The sequence below is a fragment of the Tachypleus tridentatus genome, chromosome 12, assembly GCF_004210375.1.
Source record: "Tachypleus tridentatus isolate NWPU-2018 chromosome 12, ASM421037v1, whole genome shotgun sequence".
NCBI classification, from domain to species: domain Eukaryota; kingdom Metazoa; phylum Arthropoda; class Merostomata; order Xiphosura; family Limulidae; genus Tachypleus; species Tachypleus tridentatus.
The window spans coordinates 26,515,678-26,539,099 of NC_134836.1; the positions used below are offsets into that span (position 1 = coordinate 26,515,678).

At 31.3% G+C, this 23,422-nt stretch overlaps 1 protein-coding gene across 5 annotated transcripts; it reads right to left on the reverse strand.

Moving 5' to 3' along the window:
- Positions 1–475: 475 nt before the first annotated feature.
- On the reverse strand, positions 476–16,689 carry LOC143235371 (DGAT1/2-independent enzyme synthesizing storage lipids). Of its 5 annotated transcripts, none has more exons than XR_013019145.1 (10): positions 16,539–16,689; positions 14,814–14,955; positions 11,866–12,037; positions 9,503–9,670; positions 8,564–8,757; positions 7,659–7,722; positions 6,031–6,106; positions 4,180–4,243; positions 3,225–3,458; positions 476–747 (listed from the first exon to the last, which is right to left on the reverse strand). XR_013019145.1 is itself a non-coding variant. In XM_076473476.1 (10 exons), the coding sequence occupies exons 2-9, from the start codon at positions 14,943–14,945 to the stop codon at positions 3,354–3,356; spliced, it is 975 nt and encodes a 324-aa protein (XP_076329591.1). In that variant the 5' UTR covers positions 14,946–14,955; positions 16,539–16,689; the 3' UTR covers positions 476–747; positions 3,350–3,353. The 5 variants fall into 5 exon arrangements, 4 of the variants coding, with proteins under 4 accessions (XP_076329591.1, XP_076329593.1, XP_076329590.1 ...); XM_076473476.1 differs by having other exon boundaries at positions 3,350–3,458; XM_076473478.1 differs by lacking the exon at positions 4,180–4,243 and having other exon boundaries at positions 3,350–3,458.
- Between the last annotated feature and the right edge of the window lie 6,733 nt (positions 16,690–23,422).

Consider the following 23,422-nt stretch of genomic DNA (forward strand, 5'->3'; position numbering starts at 1 on the left):
AAAAAAAGAGCAAATCCAAACCTCTGACTAATTATATTAGTTTGTTATAACCAGAAACAAGCCAAAACAAAAATAGAAATAGTATTTACAGCAGGACATGCGAGACATCTTTTGTTATTACATTTTATAACATTTACAGCAATATAATTACTATAATAAGTTCACTGAGCTAAACTATAGTTTCACAATGTCATTAGTTAAGGCTATTACACTTAACTTCATAAAGACCGAACACTGTAATGGAAAAGTGCAATACTGTCAGCAACAAATCACACACATTGAATATATTTTCAGAGAATATTACTACTGATAGAGTTAAGTAAATTAAAATAAAATCATAAGAAAGGACTGTGTTTAAAACAGTAAATAAGCCTCTGACTAATTATATTAGTTTGTTATAACCAAATCCAGAACCATTTTATATAGATTAGTTTTCAGTGTTGCAAGTGGAAGATCAGATAATAAACTAATCTTATTCATTTTAAAAACATCGACACTTTTATTATTGTTCCCTACATTGTTAGTAGGATAAACAGCAAGGCTTTTCTCACAAATTATGATAAAATATACTTAGAGATATTACTTTCCTTAATTTTACAGTGTAAATACATTTGTTTCTTCACATTTTCTTGTTAGTCACGATAAAACATTAATAGCTGCTGTGACAATAAAGAACTTTGGTAGAACTCCACATTTTAGTATCACATACTAACATCTTTGTTCATGTACACCATAAAAGGTTTTTACCTAGAACAAATAAAAATTATTTATTTTTTTCATAATATTTACGAAAATTTTAGATCTTTAATTGTTACACAACTTCTGTTTCTAAGTATTCATATAAAGATCAGTTGATCACACAAAACCCATGTTTCAGAAATTGACTAATTAAACAAAACCTGTCTAAATATAAGCTGAAAACTTCCATTTGTTGCTAACTTTAGCCATTATGACTTTAAATGAAGTAGATTTTTAATTACAAATAAAACATTGTCTTCATTAAAAGAAATCACATTAACAAAATCACCAGTTTCTATTTTATATATTCAAATCATAATATAACGAATTAATTACAGAAAAGTCACACTTTTTTACCATGCGAGAATCAAATCTTATCTAGGATGAAAGGTATTTTTAGAATATTTTGAACAATTTAAATTTAAGTTATGAAGAACTTTAAGCTTATAAAACACTATAAAAAACAACAACAACATGCTTTTACTGCATCATACTGGATACTAAAGTCATTTGTACAAAATTCCCAAGCAGGAATAGTGCCAAGTTTATATGTTACACAGGATACCATAAAACATTGGTATAGTAGTGACCATAATAGCAAAATGGTCTTTTCTTCCCAAGAAAAACTAAAAAAACCCCTAAAAAACAAGAAATAAAGAAACCCAATAACTAGAGTCATTACCTAAGATATGCTATGTAATTAAATACAAATTGACAACCTTCCTTGGGAGATAATACTGAGGAGATTCTGAGATCCAAGTCCAAAGACAGTTTACTGCCACAAGTGTCACAGGTAACCAACTGCCTTACTTTAAATATGGAACAGGATTAATATCAAATATTTCATGCCACACCATAAAATCACCATGTGATTTATAATACTTGCATATGAGGAATACTTAACCCTGAAAGTATGGATAACAATCCCCACGAGCTTTTAAAACTTAAATCACCTGGGGCCGTCTATGTAGGTTACACAGAAAATAAGGAATTTCACCAATTTCTTTCAAAAATTCTTAACACTGAGTACTGTAAGTAGCATAAACATATAATTTCACAATATGATATAGTACGTCTTTCACAGGTAGTGGATGATACATAAAGAAAACAGTAATATTAGTGACCTGCCTACAATTTTTGAAACAAGGAAACTTTTCTGTTATGTTAAAGTTAAAATGTAATTCCACAGAAACATTTATCACAAACTACTTTCTTCCATAAGAAAATGAAATCTAGCTTCCACTAGTACATTCTTTTACTGAGGGAAGAGCAAGGACATACCCCTCTTCAGCTCCCCTTTTTTATTTATTTCTATGATGATGCACTTGGTTATTTTTGTTTACATATTATTGTGACATTACAATGAATTAAAATCCAAGCATGTTAAATCATAAATAAAGTAAAATTAAAACAACTTTTGTTTTTGAGATTAAAAATGATTTTGCTTGAAACTAATCTAGTTACAAATCCACTCTACTTGTTTAGACATTTCAACATGCCATTTTCATGATAACACGATGAATCTTCAAAAAATAACATCTTTTCTTCATGAGAATACTATACTCAATTAGTTCATGAGTAACTTCAAATCCTCATCATGAATACTATCCACTCTTCATCATAAGACTATTCATAATTAGTTCATGAATAACATACATTCTTTATAAGAACACTACACGCAGTTCATGTGTTATGTACCTCCCTCACAATTAGTTAAATGTATCAAAATAATTTTCAAGGTTTGTTAACATCTTTTTTTTATGTAACTTATCAATTATTAAACTGCTAGATTTGTATCTAAACCAACAACTTTATTTCTATTCACAACAGCTCTTGTGGTTGGAAGTTATGTATTATGAAACTGGAATAAAGAGAACAATCATATGCATGGATAAGGTTAATCCCATCATCTTTTTACATACATAATGATGGAAATGGCAAGATTGAGGTCACAAATATAAATGTTGATTTTTCTAATGGGAGGGTAACTTTTGCAATGTGTTTCCATCAGATATGGTGGAAGCAGAAAAGTTATGAGAACTTAAAGACTTCATAAACATTTGAATGTAAGGGCCAGTTCTGAGTTAGTTTTTCTTTCAATTTATTGTGAATAGGACAGCTTAAAGGATTAAAAGGTCCCTTGTTGTCCTTAAATACTGCATATTAAGCTGTCAACAAACTTGGATGTGTTCTTCAAATAGCATCTCTGACATGTAGTTTATCATACACAAGATAACTGTCCTACTAAAAGCAGTATTAGTTAAAAATTTAAAGTTTTCTTATTGGGTTCTATCTGAGTTAAGGAAATCTTCCAGTTACCAAACCAGCACCTTATAATTATGAGACTTTAACACTTTGGATATAAAGTATTTTTTGATAGTTATTGAAATAAAGTCTTTGAAAGATCACATCAATTAAGTCTTATTAAATGTCAATAATAAATAATTTAACTGGTAAGAGTTCTTCCAAACATAAGTACAACATACCAATCCTAAAACAGGAAAATAAAAACTTCAAAACAAAGCCAAAACAGATCTGTACTTATGGAATACTGATGTATGAAGTTGGACAAATGGTTTACAGGAATTATTAAAAAAAGTAATGTAATAACCGCTTCAGTTTTCTTCTGGAGGTTCATAGACACGTTCCATTAGGGCTCTTAAGATGTTTCCAGGTAATTTTTGGTGTCGATAAACAAGATTCCTGACAGCTTCAGCTGTCTGAAAAATAAAAATAAATTAAGCACATGAAAACACTATTGTAAATATTCTGTAGCTAACTGAACATGTCATAATGTTGACATGTAAAGAATATGAATGCAAGTGTAAATGTTGTTACACATTTCTGTAGAAATGAATAAATACCCTATAACCCAAGTGCTTTCAAAACGTGGAGCTTTCTCTTCACAGTTTACCCCTAAAGAAGAAAGGTTCATTTTACAAAAGCACTTTGGTTATAGAATTTTTACTCATTTCTACCAAGATTTTGGGAACTTGTGCATTCTTCTAAACATCATGAATAGATCTTTCTGTAACTAGTCATGACAAGTTATTATGTAACAAGCATAAAAAAACCATAACAAGTACAGGACAGAACAGTGGAGAAATACCAAGGAAAGAAAAGTATAGTAGAGAATGGCATACTTAAAATGTAGTAAACACAGGAAAGTATAGTGAGGACTGAGTTATAATTTAACAGAGTAACCATGTTGATCTGCATTTGTTACAACAACAAATATTACATTTTAAGACTAACCTATATTTCTTGAAACCAGTGAAATACTATTAATCAATATATAAATTCAGAACACTTTTGACATATAATATCCTTTTGTGTAGTAAATCAAAGTTTGCTTTTTCACAGGTTTTGGCTTGTGTTACTGACCAAATCTTTAAAATGAAATTTTATTATAAACTAAGTGATTCAAAATAATAGACGTACTTTTTCAGCCAATTCTTCTGGACTTGTGTCTTTATCATATGACACAGGTTTACCGACATATGTCCTAATGAAAGGAGAAAGAAATACAGCTCTGAAAATTTCCATACTTATGTTGCTTTAGATTTGTTGCAAATAAAGGTGAACTAATAACAGCTAAGCATAACATTTAGACTGATGACAATTTCTAAATAATCTTTTTCTAATGACACTGTCCTACAGGTTTTCCTCAACTATAAACGTTTTGTGCTGTTAGATGCTGATGATAAAGTCTTTTAGTAAATACGAGAATTTGACAAGTTGTCAGAGCATGGATTACAGAGGATAATATTCACATTGGTTAATTACATTATGTCAGTTATCTTGATGCATAATGTCTTGCATGGACCTGCAAACATTGACAGATGATTTGTGATAATGTTTGAACAGTTTCATCATCAGCAGCATGTAGTTTGTTTGTATGATTTTGAATATTGCACAAAGCTACATGAGGGCTATCTGTGCTGCATCATGTAGTATGTAAAGTGTATGGTTAAGGTACAATTACATTATCCTTATTGGTAATGTATATAAAGCCAGTAAAGGAATGGTTACATATTACTATCCATCTTAACCATCAGAAGCAGGTAAACACTGCTGCCAGTGTCGCTTCTCTTTCCTACTTCACAGTTCACACGCTACAATTAGATCAAACAATATCACCATGTCACTTCACAGTTCACACGCTACAATTAGATCAAACAATATCACCATGTCACTTCACAGTTCACACGCTACAATTAGATCAAACAATATCACCATGTCACTTCATGGTTTACGTGTGAGAATTAGATCAAACAATATCACCATGTCACTTCATGGTTTACATGTGAGAATTAGATCAAACAATATCACCATGTCACTTCATGGTTTACATGTGAGAATTAGATCAAACAATATCACCATGTCACTTCATGGTTTACATGTGAGAATTAGATCAAACAATATCACCATGTCACTTCATGGTTTACATGTGAGAATTAGATCAAACAATATCACCATGTCACTTCATGGTTTACATGTGAGAATTAGATCAAACAATATCACCATGTCACTTCATGGTTTACATGTGAGAATTAGATCAAACAATATCACCATGTCACTTCATGGTTTACATGTGAGAATTAGATCAAACAATATCACCATGTCACTTCATGGTTTACATGTGAGAATTAGATCAAACAATATCACCATGTCACTTCATGGTTTACATGTGAGAATTAGATCAAACAATATCACCATGTCACTTCATGGTTTACATGTGAGAATTAGATCAAACAATATCACCATGTCACTTCATGGTTTACATGTGAGAATTAGATCAAACAATATCACCATGTCACTTCATGGTTTACATGTGAGAATTAGATCAAACAATATCACCATGTCACTTCATGGTTTACGTGTGAGAATTAGATCAAATAATACTTCTATTTTGTTTCTTGTCCCTATGCCACAATTCATGTTACAAGTATATTAAACAATATTAATGTATCATTTCTTGTTCATACTTTATAGTTCACACATAATTCATTTAAAAGTCATCATATTATCCTTTCTCAAAGGTTACTGGATGCTGAAAATAAACATCTTATACAAATCTCATATACTCTAATTGTTATGTTTGTATGAATGTAAGAACCCAAACAAGATACAAGAGATAAAAGAGTTTGTAAGAAATAGAAGTACAACTCAGTCCTATAAAACTGACAACAGAGTGAACATTCCTCAAAAAATAATTCACTTTCTTCAGCTGAATAATATAAAAACACTAGAAGCACAAAATCTATTTCTGATAAATATTAGTACGCTTACCGAAGTCTTACTGGAAATCCACCATATATAGGTACAACAGGCAGTTTTGTTTTGTCATACAACTTTCTCAGCCATGCTGAAAAAGATGCAAGAAACTAATTCAGTTAGTGGAATATTTATCATTTACACAATGCTACAAATTCTCTTATGTTGGAAAATTCTCAGAATCTCATTGTTTAAAACTTCTTTATAAGCTTTAAACTGTTCCAATAATGAATACAAACAGTACTAAAGAGTGTTAAGAAAGTTCATGATGAGTTACAATGAATGTCTTTCATTAGCATTAATTTATGAGGTTTTATCAAAATTCACTATTTTCATGTATTTTAAAACAAAATCAGCAAATATGAACATAAAATTGAAATATCCTTCATTATTTTAGTAATAAAAAGTATTTAGTTCTAATTATGCAACTAGATAACCAACTATTTTAAAATTAACCTTTACAATAGACCCTCCCATTCTGAACCCAATAAATGGTAAATGTAAAGGTCTTACTGCTTCAAATTAATACAAAATTGGACTCAAAGTCTATTTTAATAGATGTCCATGATTAAAATGAAAATTTCGTTATTTTTTTATAACAACAACTGCAGGAGTAAGTATTTGAATAATTTAATACAAGTTATACAGTATACTAATTATTATTCTTCAGTATTATTTCTCATTCAATTAGAAATAATAACCATAAACAATTTGTTTCTGTATTTATGGCAAAACTACTATGGCTATCTTTCACTTTTGCTAATTTAAAACTTCCAACCAGATGAAATGCAACCAGTCAGCAGCACCCTACCACACACATCATTCACATAGAGGTTGACTGTCACTCTTAAATGTATTTTCAGCTTAAAGTACAAGGAATATTTTGTAGCATCAGACACATCTGAACCTGGCTTACTAGCTTCAAAATTCCAGTTCCACAACTACTGAAGATAATCATGTTTTTATACATTAACTGAGGATTTAACTTTGGGTATAGCTTCACCCATCAAATACACAAAAACTGGTACCTCACATAGGAAAACCAATTCATAGTATATCATTAAAATTAGAGGAAATTATATCTGTGTTAAAAAACTTTCAAAAATTTTCATTTTTACTTCATTAAATAAATATTTTTTAGCAAATATTACTTAATAATGATATATATATATATATATATATATATATATAAATTTTAAAACTATATATTCCCACACATTTGGAAATTTATGTTCCGAGAGTTATAAAACAGGCACATATACAGACTGGCAGGTCCAGCACAGAGTATAGCCAACATCCTCTCCCCCACCATCACCAAAACAAAATAAAAAAAAGAGAATGTTTTTTTTTGGAGCTGTTTTCAGTAATCTCTTTTCACTTAAAGTGGATGCATTTATTCCCTTCCACACCAGGTTATGCTTCATAATTCTGGACCCACCAGTGTATAAATATGTAAGAAAAAGTTACTTTTACTTTGTAATGCATTACCCCCTAAAGCAAAACAAGATATAATGATGAAAGATCTGAGTTTATGAGATTGGAATGTTATCATACAAGGATGAGTCAAAACTCCAGAAACAATTAAAAAATTACTGATGATCATAGAGTTGAGCCAAAGAACAAGGAACAGTCACCTCACTCACATCTTCCAATGCTAATGGACCGAAAGGCTTCCCTGACATTCTTCGTAAAGACAGGAATAACTGGCTGTGGAGATAAGGGAACGAATAACAAGCCTAATTTACTTATTCTTTATATATTACTTAAAACTTACTCAAAGCTACAATTATTTAACTAAAGCCAGGTAATTTAAATTAGAGCAACTTTCAAATGCTACAGAAATATTATATTCACTTTCTTGTTAGGCTTAACCTTCAACTTAACTTTTAACTAAGCCTTTTAGAAAGTTTTGTGAATAATAAACAAAAGAACTGACCAGAAATGTGGGAAGTATATAACAATATAAGTGAAAGATTGAAAACAATGAGCCCATATGGAAAGTAGGAGGAAATTTTTCTGTTTGTTGGATTTACTGCTTTCATGTACATGATGACTTCCCACATCCAACTGATGATATACTGTGTCTGGAATCAGTTCCAGGTCACTTTAAGTTTAATTAATCAAAATATTTTTCACTTGCAAGGAAAGTGGCATGGGGTTCTTCACAAATTGCTTTGGAAAAGTTTTTTTGCTTCAGCTTTATCCAAAATGCTGTTATGGCCCATTTACTGCCACAAATCATTTATATTCTTAGCTTATTCAAGTTGTTCCAGAGAAATTTTATAGATTAAGTTTATTTGAGTTAGTTATGCAGACACACAGATATATGCAAGTGCATAAAAGTATATTTTGAATAGTACCATTGTACCTTTTGTTGTCAATAATTTAAAACCTGTGACAAGAAAATTTTAAATACATGGCTGCTAAAAATAAAAAGAAATTAACTATAAACACTAAATAGATCAATAATACTTTCAAACCAGTAAGTAGTTGTTTTGTCATATATATAAAAACCACATACAGTTACTTTAAATGTTTGAAAACTTACACACTGTGTCTGAATGGCAACTTTAGCAAATCCAGTTCTCCTGCCCCAGAGGAGGTTATAATTCTCATCACCAAACTGAGCTTCAAGAACACCACCAGGAGCAATGGCCACTAGGTGGCCCTCCTGAACTACCTGGGAACACGTTTGCACAGATCCAGTAAAAACATGAAATACTTCCATCAAAAGACCCCAACCTGAAAAATTCAACATGAGAAAGCACCAAACCATGTGAGGTACTTTGCATAAATACAAAACAACCATGTTAAGAACAAAAATTACAACAAAATCATAAAAAATTTTGGCATACTGGTAAGTTCCAAGGTATAAAAAAAAACAATGTTTGGGACTTTATAACCCTTTCTAGTATGAAATGTTAAGTAGGTTACATTTGTATCCAAAGCTGAAGATTTATATACACCATGGTTTACAAAACATACAGAGAAAGTTGACACCAGTGATACTACATTTCAAACATTTAAAGCTGTTTCAGGTTATGATTAATGAAATACACAAATAGAGGTCTTAATGTAACAGTGATTATATATATATATAAAATGCAAAAACTGGCACACCATGTGTATCATGTATGTCTATTTTGCGACATCCATGTTATAGCTAAATATAAGTGAAATAGTTCTTATATAGCATTGCCTGTTATAATCACTCTTAGTTCAAGCTTTTTGCTATTGATGTTAGTTTTCTCACATATCTGATGCAAGTCTATTTGGAGAGGCAATTGAGTAGGCTACCCACAACTGTGAACACCTATCTAATACAAGTGCAGTTTTTATTGTCTTGTATATCACTGATAATTGGAAGATCTTCAAATTTCATGTTCTCATTTTTAAATCTGTGACAAGTTTTTTTTAAAATCATACTAAATGTGTAATCTTTTCATCAAGTTACCTGCTTCATTAAACAAGCAAGACACTATGTTACCTGGTATTTTAAACAGAAAACGATCACCAACAGATCGAATTACTCTGCGTTTGTGAATCAGCAACTTAGACACGAAGTAGTAATAATCAATTGGAAGAGCTCCATGATAATATATCAGCAGTGCTCCTCCTTGAGAAGGAATGTTTTCTAATCCTTCTACCTGGTATCCTGAAATTAAAATAAGCATAACTTTCATTATTTAAATCTATAAGGAAGTTTATAATCGAGAAAGCTGCACCAATTAGTGTCGTGTAAAATAATTACTCAATTATTATTAGATCCATTGGTGTAATAAAAATATTTAACTAGTGCTTCTGATTATTACTTTTTTCAATTATACTAACTATCCAAGTAATAGAAATTACGATTAAATCAAACCAATATGTTAGAGAGCTTTAATGGAATGCAACTGCATATTCAATAAAAAGTGGATGACATTTCAGCTTCTGTACTGAGGCTTTCTTTAGGTCTTGTAGATCAGTTCAATATAGAAGTTCAAATGTGTTTTTTGGTTTTCTTATTGAACATGCAGTTGCATTTCATAAAAGTTCTTAAAACGTCTACATCTACTCTGCTAGCAGTTCTACTAAAGTAACCAAATAGAGTCAATGTCATGAAAATATGTGAAATTAGTGTATAAATGCCAATAATCAACTATTCAAAATACTGTCAATATGGTTTTTCATTATTACAAAACTCATTGTTAAAATCATGAAAACCATCAAATACTCAAAATTAGGGTTTCTTATTACAATTTTCCATTACAATAACCAAAATATTGCCATGATATTTGTTTGTTGTTAAACACAAAGCTACGTAACAGATTATCAGACATACCCACTGTAGTTATTGAAACCTAAAATGTAGTACTATACATTTTATAAGGTCATCAATTAATTAATTAGCAATCCCTCATCTCTAATTATATTGTTGAAAGAAGTAGATCTACAAAAGTAAAACTGTTTTTAATGTTAAGCTGTATGAACAACTTTATAAAGTATATTGTGGGCTTGAGCACCCATATCTCGCTCTCCTAATTTCTAACTTTCGAATCGTATGTGAGACTAGGAAATTGGAGGTTAAGACTGATAGACAGCGTATCCCCACCACAATATGGGTCCTACGTCCACAGTCACCTCCAAAACCTAGGACACATTTTATAATTCCATGTTGTAGCTTGTACCTTAAGATTCATTTAAAAATATGCAGCATATTTTGTTTATGGCTTAAAAATTTAAAGTCATATGTGTATATATCAATCTCTTAGCAACTGCCTGTCATATATATAGTTTACTTTCATAAACAGTCCGATTAAAATAAGTAAACAATGAAGTTATGTGTACAAAAACTTTAGATCATTCTTTTTACCATTGTACAATCATGTGCCAAAATGTGTCTTAATAAACTTCAATGATTATTAAAGCAAAAATGTTCTATGCTACCATCAACTAAATTACAAATAAAGAAATTTCAAAGATTTCAGTAAACCACATTTTTATGAAATATACCAAATGTGATTGTAATTCCTTTTCTTAAACTCCCTCTCCCCCTCCAGTATCTTGTAAAGACAGACATCTTAGTCTTTTCTGAATTTGCTATAAATTACTGAAGTAAATAGGATTCAGAAAATTTCATCCCTATCCAGTAGCCCTGAACAAAGGATAAGAAAATTCCAGTCAAGATTTCTTTCTAATAGTGAGCTCTAGTGTGTGTATTGAGACTAATGTCCTCTTACCCAGATTAGATCTCTTACAATGTTGTGTGCATAGTAACTATACCTTCCTCTTATCAATATGAACTACAACTTGTAGAGTAAGTGCAATGTCCTCATATCCAGATTAAGTTTATTATATTAGTGAACTTTAGTGCATAAGTGTTGTAAAATAGAGATATTAAGATCTCGTAACATCAAAGTTACCATTTAGTTCTTTGAAAAATTGATTGTTACTTGTGGTTTACTAACATAAATTTTCCATTTCCCACAAGCAGGATCAAGTCTGTTACCTCTTTCACACCAAAGGAGTGTTTTTCAGTTAACCAAATAACAATTGCTAATGAAATATTTTAACATCTGAAATTAACACATTTATTTACCTCTCACAGATGTGGCCCACCTCTAGGCCTTATCAAAGGGTCACAAGATGAACATTAAGTGTGTATCAGTATGTTTCATGCAGTAATTGTAACTTTTGTGTGTTCCACCACTGGGATCAAATCCATCTTAACTCGCACAAAAGGAAATTGCTCTACCAGTGGAACAAAAGATTTAACCTAATAACACTTGCTTGTAAAGCACATTATAACAGCTCAAACTACCTTGAACATTGTTTATTAGATCCTGGTATTGTCCAGTTTAAACATACCATGCCATATCCATCCCTGAGCATCCCACAAAGTTACCAGTGTTTGACGAGCACCATTCCAAACATCTTGTCCATAAGCATCTCTCAACCTGTGACGGTGGCGATAAATGTGGAGAAACAATACAGAAAGTTGGAGAAAAAGTATAATCAACAGAGGAAGGAGGAATGATATCTGGAAAAGTGAAAGACATGAAAGGTAACCAATTTTCATACTTATTATAAAAATCACTTAGCATGTTATCAAAGTATTTTGTAACAAAAGAGGATGCTCTATTGTAGCAAGAAACTATAAAACTGGGCATTAAAAATTTCTTTGAAATACATGGTCATGGGTTATTTAATAAGGACAGAGTAGTACAGAGGGGGGGGGAAGTAGCTCTATGTGTAAAGTGAGAGAGTTACATCCTGCTGAAGTTTAGAATATTAATGACAATAGCAACAAGACAGAATCCATTTGGATGTCTGTTGGAAGATAAAGGAAAAAAGTCTTAGTAAGAATTTGTTACAGACCACCAGATGAAACTGATGAAGTTAGAGAGACTTTACAGTGAGATTGAGATACCAGTTGTTAATGAAGTCATAATTATGGGTGATTTTAATTTAAGGCATATTAATTGGGAAATGCTAGAGTCAAATCATGAATGAGAAAAGTTTTTGGAAACTCTCCAAAATGAATTTCAACTAGTCAAGGAACCTACATTAAGTAATATTATATTGGATTTGTTGCTAACTTCTACTACAGAAAATGGTTGAGAGGTTAGAAATTGAGGAACACCTAGGTAGAAGTGATCATTGCTGTATTAGGTTTGATGTTTTACTCCATATGGAAATCAGAAATAATGATATTTTGATTCCAACTTTCAAAAAAAGCAAATTTCAAAGTGATGATAAAAGAATTCTGTTGTGAATTGGGCAGCTGAGTTATTTGGAGACACTGAGAAAATGAAGAAACATTTAAAGAAAAATTTTTCAATATTCAAAACAAATATATTCCTTACAGAAAGAAAATGGGAGTAAAAATAAAAAACCAGGTTAAGAGAAAATTTAAAATAAAGCATCACAAATTTATAAGCAATTTAAACTGACTGGTATTACTGAAGGTCAAGAATGTTGGTCAAACATGAAATTAGGTCATCACAAAGGACATATGAAAAAATTAAACTGAAAACAGAAATTAATAGTAAAGATTATTTAAGGGATATTAAATTAGAAGTACACAAAATATTAGGATGGTGGGATAGGAACTTTGAGGGATAAGATAAAGGAAGGCTTGTACCTGAATATAATAAAATGGCTAAATTATTAAGTTACATTTTTTCTTCAGTTTTTACTAATGTAGACTTAAGCAGTATTCCTCATCTTAGATAGCTGATAGATGAAAACAAAGTTGAACAAGACAACTGCATAAATTTTGAGTTTGTTAAAATAAAATTGGGAAGTTAAAAGAATGAAAAGGCTACTGGGCCAAATAACATTTGCCTGAAGGTTTCAAAGTAGGTCAGAGATTGGAAATGCAAGCCCATTGTTACAATGTTTTTGCAAGTCTTTGATCAGTTGACAAGTACCAACAGATAAGAAATTAACTGATGTTACTCCTTTCTATAAAGATGGTAACAAATGTTGTCCTAGTAAGTATAGGTCAACAAATTACTTTAATTTGCTAATAATATCAACGTCTTGGGTATTACTGGCTGTGAAGAGGATGATACTGGTTTACAAAAGTATTTAGATAATTTGGTGAGTTGTACAAATAAATGTCTGATTGGTTTTAATTGTGATAAATGCAAGATATGGCATGTGGGTTATTATAATTTGAATTATAAGTATAATTTAGATAGGAATAACATAACAGTATCATGAAGAAAAAGATCTTCGTGTAAAGACTGACCATCCACATGGTACCTCAGTCAAGGTACCAATGCTAGTGGTAGGGTAAAGAGGAATTTAGGTTGTAATTGATATATCTGTAGATACAAGTCTAAAGAGATTATAATTTCATTGTACAGGTCTCTGGTTAGTACACATTTGTACAGTCATGTTTGGTATTGGGCTCCTTACCTTAGGAAAGAACTGTTAGAAATATTCAGAGGAGGGTCAGGGCCTGGATGGATGGGTTGTTGAATAAGGAGAGATTAAGATACTTAAAACTGTTTTATCTTGAAAAAAGAAGCATTAGAGGGAATCTGAATGATGTGTGAGCTTGTAAAAGGAATTGATAGTGTTGATGCATCAACATTTCTGATATTTAACAGTGAGAATTATAGAACTAGGAGACACAAATATAGATTTATACATGATAAAAGCCATCCATCTTCAGCTAAAATGATTTTATTTTATAAATAAGGTAGTTGATCTATGGAATGGGTTGCCTTTAGATGTTGTGGAGGCAGTAAATTTGGGTGAGTTTCAAAGAAAGCTTGATAGATAAATGAATGATAAGGGCTGTCTTTAAATTTATTTATTTAATAGTTTTAGTTTTGCTTAGAGAATGGGACAGCAGGATTGGCCGACAGCTCCATTGTTGTCTTTAAATATTATGTTATGGCAGGCTAATTCCCAAGACTAACTCATATTAACACCCAAAAACTATTCAAAAGTACTCAAGTTTTGGGTGTCATTTGAAAACTATTCCAGTTACAGGTACTCGTATTAGTCTGACGAGTCCTAACTAGTATATGTAACTCCACAAATTAAATATGGAACATTAACTAAGCAAATAAGAAGAAATCTCATACTCTTCTTCAGAATCTAGATTTTTTAATTACACTATTTATTTTGTGAATTATTTTACACATTTAAAATCACTACGGAAATCACAAGTCAACTCAAATAGTCAGTTTTTCATTCATTACTCCACCATGGAAATTACTTTGCATTAACTGAATTGTTACAAAAAAGAAAGTATTATTCTAAAAATAAAGTTAGACTGACAAAATCCAGTAACTCACCACAATTGGGGTAAAAAGCCATAACAACCATCGTATGAAAACAAGGTCAACATATATTTCTATAACTTCCAGTGTCTTGAGGGCGTAAGTTGAATTACCAAGTTTTTCAATGTAGAAATACAATTCTTCCATAATGTACTATCTAAATGAAAATACCAAATTAAAAATTAAGGCAAATTTTACACATAGACTACCACATAATATTTCATTTAAATGGATATGTTTTGGAATTATGAGTGACCTCTAGGTTGCAATAACATAATATTACAGACAAGAAGCCACTTGGCCCTTTCAAGCTCTCACTGTTCAGAAACCCCAAGAAATGCAAATATTTAAACCCACCCTTTATTTTTCAGGAGATATTAGTAATATTCCAGACTTTAAATATTTTATGAGAAATATTAGAATGAAACTAAATCATTTACATATTAATTCCTTTGTGGCAAGGAGGTACTTTGAAAGGTTTAAAATAAGTAAAGAATAATTTTAAAGGAGGTGAAAGAACAGACATGTAAATCTCTCTTTCATTTTTAGTATATCAACAGACAATAGGTAGGTTGCCATGGATAGGAGAGCTGCTTATCTCATTACTGTTATTAAAGAGGCTAATGGAACATACCCTGTATATGGTTTGATGGCAGTTGACTTTTGTACCACAAACATTTGTGTTTCCTAGTTCCACAGTTCTCACTATTAATTATTAAAGGTGAGGCATGAATATTAATAATTCTCTTAACAATATTAAATACCTCAAATCAGATCTACTCTAATTCTTCTTTTGTAATAGAATTTCCGAGATCCTGTTCAACAGTAATTTTTTATAGATAGAATACACATATACAAACTTGAGGACAACAATGGATCTGTTGGTTCATCTAAGCCATGCCATCCACTAAACTTTAAAATAAAAACAAAACATTCAGAGTCAACCCTTAAACTACCTTACAGTCACTGCATCCACCACATCTGAGAAGAAACCATTCTTAAAGCCAACCACCCTTTTAGAAAAATAAAATACCTTAACTAGAGTCTACTCTTTCTCTTTGAATTTTAAACTTTGATTTCTTCTTTCTTAAGCCTTCAGAAAAAAATGCAAAGATAAACTTGAAAGCTTTCATAAAAACAATCACCTTTCATTCATCTTCTTTCAAGAGAGAATAAGTCAATTGGCCTATAACTAATAGAAGATAGTTCATATCCCTTTAAAATTGTGCACAGTATTCTACATGAAGTACACATTTATAGAGAAAAAATTACCTGCTTTCGCTTTGAATCAACATCTACAATTATAAATACACTTTGACATTCTAGCAGTATTACACTAGATAATTTACAAGAGCAGTGAATTGTTTATGGATTAAGAGTGACTTATCAAGCACACCACTATTCCAATAAATTTTTTATTTAGTCAAGCTTGGTTTAAACTTGTACAATTATTAAACGTATGATCCAATTCCAAATTATTGTCATCCAAATGCACAATCTTGCACTTAAGTAAGTATAATAAAACGTCACTTAAGTTTAGGCTTAAGATTATAATAACAATAAGAATAATATTAACAAACAAAGGCATGTCATGATAATACTATGATGTATTTTAGAACTAATACTATTAGTATTATATTCGTTACTTTCCCATCAGTATCAGATAAAGTTTTGACTTGACACTTTATAATCAGTATATACGAAACATTTTTAAATAATAAAATTATCTAATAAGCTTACTTCTCAAATAATTACACTCCCTCTTGTATAAGGAAAGTTTTCAATAATTACAGTGAATATCATTTTCCTATATATTATATTCGTGTCACATCTTGCGTAAATATATTTATACGTCACTTTTAAATATTTTTATTATGCTTAAAGGTTACTGCCCTCTGCTGTGCTGATGAATACGAAAATATTTTATTATTTTTGCATACCTTCCAAAAATTAAAAAACTACATCGTTTTTCATAAATTTTTTTAAATATTCGAATGCAATGATGAACCACTAAAATGAAAAAAGAAATAGCTATTGATAAAAAAACGTTTAACTTACAGTATATACAAACTGGTTATTCGGATAAAACACGCAAACTGTTTGGATATTAAATACTTTTAGAACAAATAACAACGCAACATGCTATGACATTAACTTTATGGGGTCTTCTACTTTTAACCTACATCATCTCCAAGACTGATGATTTTGATCTTTAACACTCAGTCAAGGTACAGATATTTATCATAAACTATATTTATTACTTAAAAAATAAATAAGGTCATTATTACGTAGCCCTCCTCCTTGAAAAAATTCCATGTTCGGGAAAAAAGTATTTCTAGGAACCTGAAAAAAAAAAAAAACCTTATGTGTAGTCTATTGAAATCTTGGTTAAGTGTTTTACTAAAGTACTCATATTTAATGCTACTGGGTAAGTACTGAAGGAACATTTAATAGTGATTAAGTAGTAGAGTAGCTCTAGTTTTATATGCATAAGTATTCTTATTTCAAAACAAACAAACAAGCAACACAATGAGTTAAAACAAAACGGAACTTGCGACTTTATTTTAAAGCTCGTATGTGACGTTTTTTTTATTATTTTTAGCATTATAATCAAAACATTCAAAGTCATATATATAGTAATACATTTTATTAAGCATTTAAAACACCTCTTTAAAATTATTATTTTCAATTCTCTATCTTATACATTTTAGATCTTACATCTACCTCCGAGTTAGATTAATAACAGCCAACGGCTATGATCACGTAACCCTCTGTGATACGTTCAAGTAAAACCTTAAAGCAGACAGACAATACCACTTAACAGGAGAAAATCTGATCAGCTATTGTTGTTTGTTATTATACACAAAGTTACACACACGGAGGGCTATCTGTGCTCTGTAAACCACGGGTATCGACACTATGTTTCTAGCGGCGTTAGTTCGCAGATATTACGCTGTGTCACTGGAGGGCAATTCAATTCAGTTACCGGTTATAAAGTTGCACCAAATCTGTGAATTACTTAGTTAGTTATTGTGTGGAATGAAATAATAGTACTGGACACAAAGTAAAGTATGAAATATACAATCATATAAGTGAAATATAAACACACTGACTTCTTGCTTTTACTACATTTTTTCTTTACATTGCTTCTTCAAAATCGTGTTTTAAACTCTTCACATATATCGTATCATTTCGTATCTTAGTTCATACGAAACGTTGTATTTACCCAGAATAACTAGCGTTAACCACGTGAATGATCATTCTCATTCCAACACAAGATGGCGTAACTTCGAGATTTTGTTTGTTTGTTTTTGAATTTCGCCCAAAGCTACCCTAGGGCTATCTGTACTAGCCGTCCCTAATTTAGTAGTGTAATACTAAAGGAAAGGCAGCTAGTCATCACCGCCAACTCTTGGGCTACTCTTTTACCAACTAATAGTGGGATTGATCGTACCATTATAACGCCTCCACGGCTGAAAGGGCGAGCATATTTGGCGCAACAGGGATGCGAACTCGCGACCCTCAGATTACGAGTCTCACGCTTTAACGCGCTTGGCCATACCGGGCCAACTTCAAGATATCACTTGATCAACCATTGAAGGCTACTATTTTTGTCATTCTTGCACATAGTGCAGTATAGTGGTAATATATAGCAAGCAGAACAGGCATTATCTATACAAGAATAACAAAAGTGAACAGACAGCTATAACAAAATAAACAGTTTATGTATCACTTGCTGTGTGAAACCTGAACATATCTTCAACAAAGAAAATATTCATAATGCTATAATATCACAAGATAAAAATCCACACTATATTCATAAATCACAATAGCATAATTTAGGAATAATAGGAACACATTTACTTCTTTCATAAAATTAACTACCATTTTAATACTTAATTTATTGTTTAGCAAAGTTCTAAAGATAATCTGAGAAATACTTTCCCTTCCCTTAAATCTGTGGGAAATTATACAGGGTGGCCCGTAAGTCCCTACCCATCCATATATCTTATGTATCCAGTGTATCTGTGTGGTGTCACCAGTATTCTCGCGCTCATGCACCCACGTACTTGTCACAATACGCTCTTCAAGTATAAATGGGCTTACATCGTTCATATTTCTCTGAAAAAAAGAAAGAAATTTATAATACATGCGTAATTGAATATAACATAATAACATATGTATGGGTAGGGACTTACGCGCCACCCTGTAGTTACTAATTACGCTATATAACACAAATTTTGTTCCTGGATAGTGTTATTTCTTAATTGCTGATGTTGTTAAAGTACAGAAAATGGCCATTATTCCCTACAAGCTTTCCTTTTGTGACCTGGATAATGAAATTTGGAAATTAACCTTTTTTCTATGTAAAAACGGTCAAATTTGCACATTTTCATTTACATAAGGTCTGAATAAAACAACATATAAATCAAGATTTACATGTATTTATACTAAAGTTATACAAAAATGTTTAGAAGTGAATAGTTTTTCGAGATTTGTGACCGTAATGTACATCACTTTCACGCATCAGCCCCCAAATACAGTCTCCCATCATGTTTTGTTATACTCTCCAGGGTCACCAATGCAAAGTTTGAAAAGAAATATAGGTCTTTTCCATTTACTTTAGGCATAAGCAATTGGGAAATAACACTTTCTGCCCAGGAACAAGAGAAAGTAAAAATTTTGTTACATAGTGTTATCTATGGAAAGTGAAATTTATAAACAGTGTAACAAGCACAATAAAAACCAACTTGGTGTACCCAATATTTTAGTTTGACGGAATATTTTCAACCGTGCAGATCGAAATATTTCCTGAGTAACATGTTTTGTGAATAATATCTAAACATTTTTAGCACAAGGCATTATAGTGAGCGAAATTGTTGACTGTATGGAAATATTAAAGGCAAAAATTAACATCATGCATCGATTGTAGTACATAGATAGTAGGGATCTTTTTCTCTAGTTAATCAAGCATTAGCACACTAAGTCTGTAAACATGAATCAAGACCATTGTTTTGTTTAACTCTGTACTCATAAAGTGCTGACGACTGTTATAACCAGGCTTGGTATAGTCGTAAATTAAAATTTCTGTAATTAATCCTTTTTTTTTCCCTGATGAAGTCAACAACAAATCAAAATGATAAACCCATAATCAAATATCCTTCAAATATCTAGATAAACAAAGGCCTCTATCTGATTACTCTGAGCAAAATCCATGATCTAGAAAACACCACAACGCTAAATATTTGATCTCATCAAAGAAGCTTCAATGACACCTTATGCACAACAATATATGACTAATCAGGCATGGCAACTGAAAATTGATAGAATTTAACATTCTATAACTAGAAATGGATACGTATGTCTATTTACACTTTTAATTTGGTGAAGGTGCTCTGTATGCAGTTAAAATACCTTAAATAGAGGCATAACTGTTTGTGAACTTCATGTAATAAAATACTAAAAGTCAAGTTTATACACAATTGCATTTATTCAAGAGGGGGTTGTACTCACTTGTCTAGGTTTCTGTTCTCTCCTAGTATGTCAACCACACTAAAGGGAAGGTTTAGTGCAGATATATAAATAGGTTTAAAACTGATTTCCCTTGAATGCAAGGAAAATTACCACTGATCTCTTTAACCTGAAAAGAAAGGTTTTCCATCCACTCCAGCAATGAAGTATGTACTAAATATTGAAATAATTACACAATAGTGGAGGTATAATTTTTTTTATTGTTGAATTAAAGTTGTTTTACGTTTTTTATATTTATTTATTCTTCTATAACAATTTCCTGAAAATTCCAATACTGCAGTACATTACAACACCTAGTTAAGTGCACTTTGTAATATCTCATAAGCATGAATGTTGTTAATGTTAAAAGATTACCATCCAGTACCTTCTAACAATTTGGTTCAACAGACTGACATCTGTTTTCAAAAAAATTACTTGTTGACTAACGACATAAATTCGTAATAGAATCAGCACTGGAAATTTAATCTGTTAATTACATGTTTTCTTCAGTTTTTACCAACAAACATTTAAGCACTTATCCTCATCCACCACAATGCTGAGAAAAAAGAATAACTAATGATCATAAATTTGAACTTGTTAATTGAACATTAGGAAGTTTAAAGAATGACATGACTCCTGGACCAGATACTTCCCCAACTGTTTAGGAGGTTAAAGATTAGATATATGAACCACTTTGGCATATCCCAGAAGGCTGGAAGTTGATTAATGTTATATGTCATTTCAAGAGAATAGGTAAACATTGTTTAGGTACTTATAGGCCTTTTGCCTTACAACAGTGGGTAGAAAAGTTTTAAGAAAAAAAAAAAGAGGTTTGTAAATTTATTGAACAAGGTTTAACATATTGTTTGGTAGTTTATAATGATTTCATGATGAAAAATTCTACATTACTAATCTTTTAACCTTGCTGAAAAAGTTACAGCTTATATTTATGAGGGTGAGAAAGTAGATTTGATGTATCTGGATTTTCAGAAAGCATTAGACAGTGTACCACATAAAAACATTTATTTCTGTACATGTGAAAGTAATATTAGTTTGTTTGATAAAAAAAAATGTCTGGATGGAAAAAAATAGAATAGTATATACGGAGTTCAGTCAAATAGATTAATGTCACTCATTAGTGGTGTACTTAAAGGTTCAGTGTTAGTCTTTGCTCTTTTTGACTTATCTCAGTGACATAGATGAAGAAATGGTATATAAATAATAAAAATTTGCTAATAATATTAAAGTTGTGGGTATTGCTAGCTGCAAGAAAGATGCTAGAGCTTCACAAAAAGACTGATTATTTGGTAAGTTTGAAAAATTATTGGGAGATGATTTTGTCTTTATAATAAATTAAAGGTCGAAAACTTCCTCACACCTTGAATTTTGACACCTCTCACTCCTACAGCAATATAATAAGCCCAAATTTATTACATACACTTGTTTTATAACTCAATGTTACATTTTCCACACAAATCTCTTACCATTTCCAAAATCCTCAATCCTTGTTTGGCCAGCTCTCACAGCACATGGTTCTACTAATCTTTCTACTTTCTGCCATATCGACATGTGAAGTAGTAGGTTTCTCGACTGCAACATCTCAATGTCTTCCTTAGATAATTCTATAGATAATTCTCAGTCCAAAGATATCCTGCTTCTAAAAACATCTTGACTCGATTTAATATTCTTCAACTGTCACTGTCTTAACATCTGAGTATCATTCTTGGATGTTTCTTCCTCTTATTGACTGATACCATGCATCAGTAAAAAGTAATGTTTGTTTTTTTTCCAACCACAGCTTTTAAAAACATTTAGATTTTGTATAAAATAACTATTTGCTGTATTACATAAATCAAGTTGTATTCATTTTTATTCTTTGTTCCTTTTTTCTTTTCCAGTTTAACCATGTTAAAATTTGCAGCTCTTAAATGATGTAAGGATATTTATGACTATTTAATGTAATCATTTCAATGAATAAGTGTTGGTTGTTTAAAACACTGTGAAGTATTTATAAATCATTACAAAAACGTGTACCCATGTTTCAAGACCTCTCCATCAATATCTAATGGTGCTAGAAGGTGATGTGGATTTACATAGTAATAATTATATGTTGTTCAAAAGATAATGATGGATTTTAAATTTTAACTCTGATGAGAAATAGAAAAATCCAAAAGCAGCTTTAGTAATCAAAATAGAAACCTTGTGAATGTACACACTTTTACTAACAAGAAACAAGATTTTTTATGCCATGGTGATAAAACTCTGAAATCCTAGAAATAAAAAATTCTTTAAAGCAATCATCTGCTGCTTCTCTTTTTGTCCTGTAAAAAGTTGTCCAAATGCTTGAAAAAGTAGTAGTTGATGGGCAACAGGTCTGGGAAGTAGGAAGATAGGCAATATTTCTAAGCCCAATTAGCTGAGCTTTTGGTGCCTCATTTGAGCAAGATGGGGTCAAGAATTATCATGAAGCAAAATTGGTCCTCTTCAACTGACTAATGCTGGCATTTTTTCATGCAACTTTCTATGCATTTCTTCCAATTCTTGACAGTAAAACCCTGCAGTGATATTCTGGCCCTGGATAAGCAAGCTGTGATGGATAATACCAGCTGCAGACTGTCATACAGTGGCCATAATCTTCTCATGGTGCAACTTTGGCTTTGGGAAGTGTTTTGTAGCCTCATCATAGTTGAGCCATTGCATAGATTGTTTTATGTTGTGGTAAAGAATCCATTTTTTGTCACAGGTGATAATTTGATTAAGAAATTAGCCATTTCTGTTGTGAAATTCAGCATAGACCACAGTTCAAAATGGATGCTTTTCAGATTTTCATCGAGTTCTTGTGAAACCCACTTGTTGAACATTTTCACTTTTCCAACTTGCTTGAGATGACACAAAATGGTAGAAATGCTAACATCCAATTATTGTTCCATTTCTTGAACAATTTGGCATGGGTTTCTTTCCACTAATGCTCTCATTTGATCATTTTCAACAGCTGAAGGATGTCCTCTGCCCTCCTTACCTTCAAGACTCACATCTTCATTATGAAACTTTTAGTACCAATGCTGTTCTGTACATTTGGAGGTGATTCTTTCACCTCATGCTTAGTTGATATT